The sequence below is a fragment of the Rhinoraja longicauda genome, chromosome 17 (genome assembly GCF_053455715.1).
Source record: "Rhinoraja longicauda isolate Sanriku21f chromosome 17, sRhiLon1.1, whole genome shotgun sequence".
Taxonomy (NCBI): Eukaryota; Metazoa; Chordata; class Chondrichthyes; order Rajiformes; family Arhynchobatidae; genus Rhinoraja; species Rhinoraja longicauda.
In genome coordinates, this window is record NC_135969.1 from 906,499 (window position 1) to 918,813 (window position 12,315).

At 45.7% G+C, this 12,315-nt stretch overlaps 1 protein-coding gene across 1 annotated transcript in view; it reads left to right on the forward strand.

Moving 5' to 3' along the window:
• Positions 1 to 12,315, forward strand: part of LOC144601679 (constitutive coactivator of PPAR-gamma-like protein 1 homolog) — a 162,133-nt gene that overhangs the window by 123,634 nt on the left and 26,184 nt on the right. Inside the window, exons 12-13 of the mRNA XM_078413918.1 lie at positions 3,938 to 4,052; positions 9,173 to 9,382. Coding sequence (XP_078270044.1) covers positions 3,938 to 4,052; positions 9,173 to 9,382 — 325 coding nt within the window. The remainder of the gene's footprint in view (positions 1 to 3,937; positions 4,053 to 9,172; positions 9,383 to 12,315) is intronic.

Here is a 12,315-nt window from a genome sequence, read left to right on the forward strand (position 1 = left end):
TGTACGTTCTCCCCGTGACCTGCGTGGGTTTTCTCCGAGATCTTCGGTTTCCTCCCACACTCCAAAGACGTACAGGTATGTAGGTTAATTGGCTGGGTAAATGTAAAAATTGTCCCTAGTGGGTGTAGGATAATGTTAATGTACGGGGATCGCTGGGCGGCACGGACTTGGAGGGCCGAAAAGGCCTGTTTCCGGCTGTATATATATGATATGATATGATAGGAGCATTGTAAGAAATGTGGATGAGCTTAGAGCCTGGATTGACATCTGGAAGTATGATGTTGTGGCGATCAGTGAAACATGGTTGCAGGAGGGTTGCGATTGGCAATTAAATATTCCAGGATTTCATTGTTTCAGATGTGATAGAATCGGAGGGGCAAGAGGTGGGGGTGTTGCATTGCTTGTCAGGGAGGATATCACAGCAGTGCTTTGGCAGGACAGACTAGAAGGCTCGATTAAGGGGGCTGTTTGGGTGGAACTCAGAAATGAGAAAGGTTTAGCAACACTTATAGGGGTGTATTATAGACCGCCAAATAGGGAATGAGAATTGGAAGAGCAAATATGTAAGGAGATAGCAGATATTAGTAGTAAGCACAGAGTGGTGATTGTGGGTGATTTCAATTTTCCGTATATAGACTGGGAATCACATTCTGTTAAAGGGCTGGATGGTTTGGAGTTTGTAAAATGTGTGCAGGATAGTTTTTTGCAGCAATACGTAGAGGTGCCTACCAGAGAAGGGGCAGTGTTGGACCTCCTGTTAGGAAATGAGATGGGTCAGGTGACGGAGGTATGTGTTGAGGAGCACTTTGGGTCTAGTGATCATAATGCCATTAGTTTCAATATCATTATGGAGAAGGTCAAATCTGGACCAAGGGTTGAGATTTTGGATTGGAGAAAGGCTAATTTTGAGGAGATGAGAAAGGATTTAAAAGGAGTGAAATGGAAATTGTTGTTTTATGAAAAGGATATAATAGAGAAATGGAGGATATTTAAAGGTGAAATTTTGAGAGTACAGAGTCTTTATGTCCCTGTTCGGTGGAAAGGAAAGAATAATAATTTGAAAGAGCCGTGGTTTTCCAGGGAAATTGGACACTTGGTTCGGAAAAAGAGGGAGATATACAATAAATATAAGCGGCAGGGAGTAAATGAGTTTCTTGAGGAATATAAAGAATGTAAAAGGAATCTTAAAAAGGAAATTAGAAAAGCGTAAAAAAGATATGAGGCTGCTTTGGCAAGTAATGTAAAAGTAAACCCCAAGGGGTTCTACAGATATGTCAATAGCAAAAGGATAGTGAGGGATAAAATTGGTCCATTAGAGAGTCAGAGTGGACAGCTATGTGCTGAGCCGGAAGAAATGGGGGAGATATTAAACAATTTCTTTTCTTCGGTATTTACCGAGGAGAAGGATATTGAATTATGTGAGGTAAGCGAAACAAGTAGAGTAGTGATGGAAATTAGGATGATTAAAGAAGAGGAGGTACGGACACTTTTGAAGAATATAAAAGTGGATAAGTCTCCAGGTCCTGATAGGATATTCCCTAGGACATTGAGGGAAGTTAGTGCAGAAATAGCAGGGGCTATGACGGAAATATTTCAAACGTCATTAGAAACAGGGATGGTGCCGGAAGATTGGCGCATTGCGCATGTTGTGCCTTTGTTTAAAAAAGGTTCTAAAAGTAAACCTAGCAATTATAGACCTATTAGTTTGACGTCTGTGGTGGGAAAATTAATGGAAAAGATACTTAGGGACAATATATATAATTATTTGGATAATCAAGGCCTGATTAGAAACAGTCAACATGGATTTGTGCCTGGAAGGTCATGTTTGACTAATCTTCTTGAATTTTTTGAAGAGGTTACCAGGGAAATTGATACGGGCAAGGCTGTGGATGTTGTCTATATGGACTTCAGTAAGGCATTTGACAAGGTTCCACATGGAAGGTTGATTAAGAAGGTTAAATCGTTGGGTATTAATAGTGAGGTTGCAAGATGGATTCAACAATGGCTGAATGGGAGATACCAGAGGGTAACGGTTGACAATTGTATGTCAGGTTGGAGGCCAGTGTCTAGTGGAGTGCCCCAAGGATCTGTGTTGGGTCCACTGTTGTTTGTCATTTACATTAATGATCTGGATGATGGTGTGGCAAATTGGATTAGTAAATATGCAGATGATACTAAGATAGGTGGAGTAGTTGATAGTGAGGTAGATTTTCAAAGTCTACAGAGAGACTTGGGCCTTTTGGAAGAGTGGGCTGAAAGATGGCAGATGGAGTTTAATGCTGATAAGTGTGAGGTGCTGCATTTTGGTAGGACAAATCAAAATAGGACGTACAGGGTAAATGGTAGGGAATTGAGGAATGCAGTGGAACAGAGGGATCTGGGAATAACTGTGCATTGTTCCCTGAAGGTGGAATCTCATGTGGATAGGGTGGTGAAGAAGGCGTTTGGTATGCTTGCCTTTATAAATCAGAGCATCGAGTATAGAAGTTGGGATGTAATGTTGAAATTGTACAGGGCATTGGTGAGGCCGAATCTGGAGTATGGTGTGCAGTTCTGGTCGCCAAATTATAGGAAGGATGTCGACAAAATGGAGAGGGTACAGAGGAGATTTACTAGAATGTTGCCTGGGTTTCAGCACTTAGGCTACAGAGAGAGGTTGAACAGGTTGGGTCTTTATTCTTTGGAGCGTAGAAGGTTGAGGGGGGACTTGATAGAGGTTTTTTAAATTATGAGAGGGACGGACAGAGTTGACGTGGGTAGGCTTTTCCCTTTGAGAGTGGGGAAGATTCCAACAAGGGGACATAGCTTCAGAATTGAGGGACAAAGGTTTAGGGGTAACATGAGGGGGAACTTCTTTACTCAGAGGGTTGTGGCTGTATGGAATGGGCTTCCAGTGGAAGTGGTTGAGGCTGGCTCGATTTTATTATTTAAGAGTAAATTGGATAGGTATATGGATAGGAGGGGATTGGAGGGTTATGGTCTGAGTGCAGGTAGATGAGACTAGGTCAGGGAGAATGGTCGGCGTGGACTGGTAGGGCCGGACAGGCCTGTTTCCATGCTGTAGTTGTTATATGTTATATGTTATCTAAATCCCTTCATTTTATCACCTTAAATATACACTGATGAGCCAAAACATTATGTCATCATGGGCACTCTGGGGCTACGCAGCCCCATACGCAGCAGGGTGCGATGCACTGTGTATTGTGACACATTCCTCCCATGACCACCATTAAAATTTTCTGTGATTTGTGCCACAGTCGACCCTCGGTCGGTTTGGACCAGACGGGATAGCCTTCTTTGCCCTGTCGCCGGTTTGTGGTTTGTCCCTCCTCGGACCACTGTCGGTAGGTACTCACCACTGCTGACCGGGAGCACCCCACAAGCCTTGCCATTTCAGAGATGCTCTGACCCAGTCGTCTGGCCATAACAATTTGACCCTTGTCAAAGTCGCTCAGATCTTTACTCCTGCCCATTTCTCCTGCATCCAACACATCAACTTCAAGAACTGACTGTTCACTTGCTGCCTCATATATCCCACCCCTTGACAAAGTGCCATTGTAACAAGATAATCAATGTTATTCACTTCGCCTGTCAGTGGTCATAATTTTTTGGCTCATCGGTGTATTTTCCAATCATCTCAAGAAAAGCAAATGCCTCTTGAATTGAAAGGATCGTTATTATCATCCTTTTTGGGCACTAACAACTGATAGCCCTTTCTAAAAAGCTGAATAGAAATTTAAATGATAAGCAGCAGTTTGTTATCATATGATAAGAGATTCATATATAGTTTTGTTTGGTGTGTAATTGCCAATTCATATGGTTTTAGTATTTACCGAAGACATTTTATTTTACCTGCTCACAGACCAAATACTAGAGTTGAGAATAACATGATCTGATTAGAAAATGAACTGAATGTGCCTGTGTACGTGTGTTGTAGCTACCTGCTGCAGTGGCCAGGGGTGAGGATTCTGCGTCGCCACGAACTCGACGCGTTCCTCGCACAGGCTTTATCTCCAAAACTTTATGAACCAGACCAGCTACAGGAGCTTAAGGTAATCAACACTAGCTAATACTGTCACAGAAGAGTGGGCATTTGATTAAACGTCTTGTAAAATGTGTCCCAGTACATTTGTTTCAGTTGAATGAAAGTATCAGAAGTGGGAAACTAGGCAAAATATTCTGTGAATGATTTCAATTGATATTAAGTGCTCATTCTTCACTTTGTTCATTTTTAAATATGATGGCTTTATTAATTGATTGTATCTTCAAGGCAACAAGGATGTTTTGCAACATTTTGAATCGTGTGATTATGTTCATGTGAATTAATTTTCCATTAGTGTGGTAAAGGAGCTAATACTGAATGCAGCTTGGTGAGCTCTACCAAATGTTTATGTAAAATTGGAGCTCAGAATTGGAATCCTAGAAAGCTGAAGGGGCAGTGACTGTGTGGTAATGCAGTTGGCTAAGTGGTGAAAAGGTATTCTTTGGATAACTGGCAAATGTTTCTTGGTCTTCCCCAGGCATTGCTGCAATTATTAATGTAAACTACTGGACCAAGTGGACCCGTTGGGCCCATTCCTCGTAGCGGGGGGACAGGGAAGGGGAGAGGGTATGATTGAGTGAGGCCTGGACCCAAAGCCTCTCTTGTATTGTAGCACCCTCAACTCCCCACTCAATCCCCCCTTATCCCCCCCTCCTCCCCCTACTAACCCACTCCATCCCCCCTAGCTACCCCCACTTGCCCCTCCCCTGCCCCCACCCGGGAACGCGGGGGGGTGGAGTGGCTGAGTGTTAGACCAATGCAGTAGAGGTTTGGGGGAGTTTCAAAGGGGGTTCAGGGGGGATGAATTGGGTGAATGGAGGGTGGAAGAGAGGGGGAGATAATGGGGCTGGGGGATGGAGTGGGTGAGAAGAGGATAAGGGGGTGGGTTGTGGAGGGGATGATAAGGAGTTGAGGGGGTGTGGATGAGTGGGGCTCTTAAAAAAAAAAAAAACCTGAAACCAATTTAAGTTAATGCAGCACAGGTTTGGGGGAGTTTTAAGGGGGATTAAGGGGGGAATGGAGTGCGTGAGTGGAGCTCTGAAGAAAAATGCTAAACACAATTTCAGTTAATGCAGGAAAGGTTTGGGGGAGTTTTAAGGGGGGGGGGGTTGAGGTGGGAATGGAGTGCATGAGTGAGGGGATGGGGTGGCTGAGTAAGGGGAGGGTGTTAGACCAATGCAGTCGAGGTTTGGGGGAGTTTTAAAGGGGGTTCAGGGAGGATGAATTGGGCGAATGGGGGATGGAGGAGAGAGGATAAGGGGGCTGAGGGGAAGATAAAGGGGTTGAGGTGGGTTGTGGGGGGATGATAAGTGGGGTTGAGGGGGTGTGGATGGAGTGGGTGAGTGCGGCTCTTTAAAAAGCCTGAAGCCAATTTAAATGAATGCAGCACAGGTTTGGGGGAGTTAAGGGGGATTGAGGGGGGAATGGAGTGCGTGAGCGGGGCTCTGAAAAAAATTCTAAACACAATTTCAGTTAATGCAGGAGAGGTTTGGGGCAGTTTTAAGGGGGGGGTTGTGGTGGGAATGGAGTGCATGAGTGAGGATGGGTTGAGATGGGAATGGAGTGCCTGAGTGAGGGGGGGTTGAGATGGGAATGGAGTGGCTGAGTGAGGGGGGGGTTGAGGTGGGTATGGAGTGGCTGAGTGAGGGGGGGTTGAGGTGGGTATGGAGTGGCTGAGTGAGGGGGGGTTGAGGTGGGTATGGAGTGGCTGAGTGAGGGGGGGTTGAGGTGGGTATGGAGTGGCTGAGTGAGGGGGGGGGTTGAGATGGGAATGGAGTGGCTGAGTGAGGGGGGGTTGAGGTGGGTATGGAGTGGCTGAGTGAGGGGGGGTTGAGGTGGGTATGGAGTGGCTGAGTGAGGGGGGGTTGAGGTGGGTATGGAGTGGCTGAGTGAGGGGGGGTTGAGGTGGGTATGGAGTGGCTGAGTGAGGGGGGGTTGAGGTGGGTATGGAGTGGCTGAGTGAGGGGGGTTGAGGTGGGTATGGAGTGGCTGAGTGAGGGGGGGGGTTGAGATGGGAATGGAGTGGCTGAGTGAGGGGGGGTTGAGGTGGGTATGGAGTGGCTGAGTGAGGGGGGGTTGAGGTGGGTATGGAGTGGCTGAGTGAGGGGGGGGTTGAGGTGGGTATGGAGTGGCTGAGTGAGGGGGGGTTGAGGTGGGTATGGAGTGGCTGAGTAAGGAGAGGGTGTTAGACCAATGCAGTGGAGGTTTGGGGGAGTTTTAAAGGGGGCTCGGGGGATGAATTGGGTGAATGGAGGGTGGGAGAGGGGGAGATAAGGGGGCTGAGAGGGATGGAGTGGGTGAGGGGAGGATAAGGGGGGTTGAGGTGGGTTGTGGCGGGGGATGATAAATGGGGTTGAGGGGGTGTGGATGGAGTGGGGCTCTTACAAAAACCTGAAAACAATTTAAATGAATGCAGCACAGGTTCGGGGGGTTTTAAGGGGGATTGAGGGTGGAATGGAGTGCGTGAGCGGGGCTCTGAAAAAAATCCCAAACACAATTTCAGTTAATGCAGGAGTGGTTTGGGGGAGTTTTAACGGGGGGGTTGAGGTGGGAATGGTATGCGCTCCCCCCCTCCTCCTCCCCCCTCCTCCTCCCCCCTCCTCCTCCCACCCTCCTCGCCCCCTCTCCCCCCTCCTCCCTATTCCTTTGCTCCAGAGATGCTATCTGACCTGCTGAGTTACTCCAGCTTTTTGTGTCCTTCCTCGGTTTAAACCAGCATCTGCAGTTCCTTCCTATACATTTGCAATATTCCTGTCATTTGGAAGCATTGCCGACTCAAGTGATTCTTGAAAGATCACTACTAATGCTTCTACAATCTGAACAGCTACCTCTCTCAGAACCTTGAGGTGTAGTCTATCTGAAAGTTACAAAATGCTGGAGTAACTCCGCTTCCGCATCAACACATTATCCTGCGACATTTCCATCACCTCCACTGAGATACCACCACTAATCACATCTTCCCATCTCCTTCCTCCTTCTGCAGAGACGGCTCCCTCCGCAACACCTTGGTTCACTCATTCCTTTCCGTTAAAACCACCCCTCCCCAGATACTTTGCCCTGCAATGGCAGGAGATGCAACACCTGCCTGTATACCTCCTCCTCAACTCTATCCAGAGACCCCGACAGTCTTTCCAGGTGAGACAGAGGTTCACCTCATCTACTGTATCCGGTGTTCTTGATGTGGGCTCCTGTACATTGGTGAGACCAAGCGTAGACTCGGCAACCACTTTACTGAACACTATTGCTTGGTCCGCCAAGGTCCGCTGGATCTGCCAGTTGCTAATCATCTTAGCCTCCCTTCCCATATTGACTGTTCCATCCTGGGCGTCCTCCGTTGCCCGAGTGAGGCCACGTGCAAATTTGAAGAAAAGCACCTAATATTTTGTTTGGGTAGCTTACAGCCCAGCAATATCAACATTGAATTCTCTCATTTGAATCTATCTCCACCCCCACCCCCAAAACATCACTATTCCTTTTCTCCAGAGATACTATCTGACTCGCTGAGTTATTCCAGCTTTTTGTGTCTATATCGCAAATATAACTCTGCTGTTAAAGAAGTGCAAGATAAAATAGGCCAAATCAGCATGGAGACCCAGGACAGAAAGGTTAGTATGGGAATGAGAGTGTTTAGCAACCGGGAGATCAAGTAGGTTTAGGCGGACTTCAGCTAAACGATCGCCGAGCCTGTGCTTGGTCTCACCGATGTATAGGTATTCAAAACCTGGAACAGCGGATATAGTAGATGTTGGAGGAGTTGCAAATTAACCTCTGCCTCACCTCAAAGGACTGTTGGGGTCCTAGGACGTAGTCGAGGGAGGAGGTAAGGGGCAGGTGTTGCATCTCCTGCGGTTGCAGGGGAAAGTACCTGCGGAATAGGTGGTTTGGGTGGGAAGGGACGAGTGGACCAGGGAGTAGCGGAGGGAACGGTCTTTGTGGAAAGGGGAGGTGATGGGAAGATGTGGCTAGTGGTGGGATCCTGTTAGAGGTGGTGAAAATGTTGGAGGATTATGTGCTGTAGGCGGCGGCTGATGGGGTGAACGGTGAGGACAAGGGAGACTCTGTCCCAGTTGCGACTGAGGGGTGGGGGAAGCAAGAGCGGAGCTGCGGGATACCGAGGAGACCCGTGTGTGGACCTCACCTCGAATGGATGAGGTTCATGATTAGTAATTGTGTCAAAGGTTATGGGGGAAGTGCAAGAAATGTGGTTGAGAGGAAAAACAGATCAGCCATGATTGAATGTCAAAGCAGACTCCATGGGCCAAATGGCCTAATTCTACTCCAATGTCTGATGAACAGGATAATAATTTGCCTTAACACCATGTTTGACACAGGCGTTGTGGGCCGAAGTGCCTGTTCCTGTGCTGTACTGTAATATGCTCTAAACGTGATTAACTCTAAACCACCTCGTTTGTAGTTTAGCAGTAATATGAGAAGAAGCCCACTGTTTCTGGCAGATGGTGTATGCCCATCAAATACAGTGCCCTCCATAATGTTTGGGACAAACACCCATCATTTATTTATTTGCTTCTGTACTCCACAATTTGAGATTTGTAATAGATAAAAATCACACATGGTTAAAGTAAGTGCACATTGTCAGATTTTAATAAAGGCCATTTTTATACATTTTGTTTTCACCATGTAGAAATTACAGCTGTGTTTATACATATCTCAAATTGTGGAGTACAGAGGCAAATAAACAAATGATGGGTCTTTGTCCCAAACATTATGGAGGGCGCTGTACAGGAGGAAATGTTGTGAGAAACTCTTCATGGTGTTTAGGGATGTGCAGTAACTGGCTTTGTCAGCAAAGCCCACATCCAGGTGAAGTCGTAAAAAGAATCGTGAGACATTAATGTAGTTGAAGCGACTGAACTGGACTACCTACGAACACCAACAATAACTAAATAAATCACCAGAGCATTAGAGGATCCCTGTGAAGCACTGCTCCTATGTGGCGGACATCACGAGAAGAATAGACATAGGCCTTATTAACAAATTGCATGCAATGTCTGCCAGATGTAAGAAGTGAACAATGACCAGTTGGCCTCCACTAGAAATACCTATTATCATAGTTTCCACTGGCAGCCAATATTCATATTTACAAATGGATCTGATGGTTTTTGTTTTCAGATTGAAAGCCTGGATCCTCGTGGTATTCAGCTTGGAGCACTGTTTATGAGTGGGGTGGACATGGCACTGTTTGCAAATGATGCATGTGGGCAGCCAATTCCATGGGAGCACTGCTGTCCATGGATGTACTTCGATGGGAAACTTTTCCAAAGCAAGCTTATAAAAGTGAGCCGGGAAAAGATACCCTTGATTGACCTCTGCGATGGTCAGGTATGGATTGTAATAAATGTACAATGTGCAAATAACTTTGCTTACAAATAAGTAATGAATAAAAATAGTTTTAAAAATATGTGGTTAGGAAAATATGATATTTATTTGGTATTTTTTGTAATTATGTACTTTTCAAATTAGTGCCTTGTTTGGATTAACCCTTCAATAATATTGAAGAATACATTCCCAGGAATAAAAGCAGTGGTGGAGTCTGTGATAAAGCAAATCATTAAGGCATTAGAAATGGAGAAATGCATTACTGATGGGAACCTCGTACAAACTGTGGCATCTCTGCTGCTGTGTTGGAATTTTGCCAAACCTGCCCATCCCATTACTGCAGCCTGCTAAACCAGGAATCCACAGTGAATCCAACAATGAATCACTCTGCAGGGGCTGCCTGTGTGCAATCATGCTTGTGGGCTGGGGTGTGTAGGTTGGCCACTCAGCATTGAGATGTAACTCAACTGCCAAGATCAGTGCAGGCTATTTTGGGGGATTTTCAGGGGCTGCTCTTTATATAATAGATGCCCTTCCAAAGGATGGTGTTGAGAGAGACTGTAGAATTCAGATCGTCTGTAAACACATGGATCATAATATATAGGAGTGGAATTAGGCCATTTCACCCATCAATTCTCTGATCTATTTCGAGAGGACTAAAACATAAACTGATATTGGGGACTGATCTACTTTTCCTTCTCAATAGACAATAGACAATAGGTGCAGGAGGAGGCCATTCGGCCCTTCGAGCCAGCACTGCCATTCAATATGATCATGGCTGATCATTCTCAATCAGTACCCCGTTCCTGCCTTCTCCCCATACACCCCGACTCCGCTATCCTTAAGAGCTCTATCTAGCTCTCACTTGAATGCATTCAGAGAATTGGCCTCCACTGCCTTTTGAGGCAGAGAATTTCACAGATTCACAACTCTCTGACTGAAAAAGTTTTTCCTCATCTCAGTTCTAAATGGCCTACCCCTTATTCTTAAACTGTGGCTCCTTGTTCTGGACTCCCCAAACATTGGGAACATGTTTCCTGCCTCTAACGTGTCCAACCCCTTAATAATCTTATACGTTTCGATAAGATCTCCTCTCATCCTTCTAAATTCCAGTGTATACAAGCCTAGTCGCTCCAGTCTTTCAACCCTATTCTCCTGCCTTTTCCCCTCTCCAACGTCAGTAGATCTTTCATCGGATATGGAACCCAAAGCTGCTCACAATATTTCAAATGTGGTTTGACCAGTGCATTATCAAGCCTCAGCGTTAGAGCCTTGCTTTTATTATTCTAGTCCTCTCAAAATGAATGCTAACATTTACCAATATGGACTGACTCAGGGCAAGAGGATTAGAAGGGACAGAATTTGTTAGTTTTATCCAAGAAGGTTTGTTTAAATGTTATGTGGAAAGTCCTACGAGGAAGGACCATACTGGCCAGGTGGCTGGTGTTATGGTGGAAGAGCTTTTTGGAGACTGTGACCATAATTCCACAAGTTTTAAGATTGTTTTGAATAGGTACGGGTCTGGATATTGGGACAAGACAGATTACAATGTCATTAGGCACTTTCCAAAATGCAGCACCCCACATTTCACCCACCCAACCGATCAACATCCTGCTGCACTGTGTGATAACCATCTTCACTATCTACAATACTACCCACTTTAGTGTAATCCGCAAACTTGCTAACCGTGCCTTGTACGTTCTCATCCAAATCATTGATGTAGATGACAAACAGCAACGGGCCCAGCACCGAACCCTGAGGCACACCACTAGTCACAGGTCTCCAGTCCGATAAACAACCTTCCACCATCACCCTCTGCTTCCTTCCATAAAGCCAATTTTCTGTCCATTCAGCTATCTCTGTTTGGATCCCATGCGATCTAATTTTCCAGCGCAGCTTAACATGTGGAACCTTGTCAAATGCCTTGTTGAACTCCATATATACTTTTATATCAACCTTGTGGTCATATGTTCAAAAAACTCAGATCAGTTTTTTGAGACATCTCCCACTTACAAAACTGCAGTGACTATCCCGAATCAGCAATGGCCCATCTAAATGCAGACAACACCAAGACCTGAGGAGTTGCAGGCAGTAATGAAGGCTGTCAAAGTTTACAGTGGTATATAGATCAGCTGCAGAAATGGTAGAGAAATGGAGGCTGGAGATTAATCGGAGCAATTATGAGGTGTTGCACTTCGGGAAGGTGAATGTACGTTAATAGCGATACAGTTAATAGCAAGACCCTTATCACCATTGATGCATAAAGTGGTTGTGGGGTGCAAGTCCATAGCTCTCTGCAAGTGGCAACACTTGAATAGAGTTGTAAAGAAGGCACATGGTATACGTGCCTTCATTGGCCGGGGCATTGGATAAGAGTCACAAAGTCATGATGCAGCTTGATAGGACTTGTTTAGGCTGCATTTGGAGTATTGTGTGCAGTTCTGGCTTCCCATTATCAGAAAGATGTGGGGGATTTGAAGAAGGCGCGAACGAGATTTCCCAGAATACCAGCTGGATTAGAAGGTATTTGCTATAAGGAGAAACAAGCAGCTGTGTGGAGGAGAGCTCAAAAACAAAATTCCAAACAAGACAATGCATTGATATTACAAATAAATGACACAAAGTGCTGGAGTAACTCAGCGGGCTAGGCAGCATCTGTGGAGAACACAGATAGGTAACGCTTTGGAAGATAGACACAAAATGCTGGAGTAACTCAGCGGGTCAGGGAGCTCAGGGTCTCGACCCGAAACGTCACCCATTTCTACTCTCCCGAGATGCTGCCTGACCCGCTGAGTTACTCCAGCATTTTATGTCTACCTTCGATTTAAACCAGCATCTGCAATTTTTTTCCTACTCATAGGTGATGCTTTGGGTTGAGAATCAGTCTGAAGAAGGGTCCCGACCCGAAATGTCGCCTATCCATGTTTCGTAGAGAT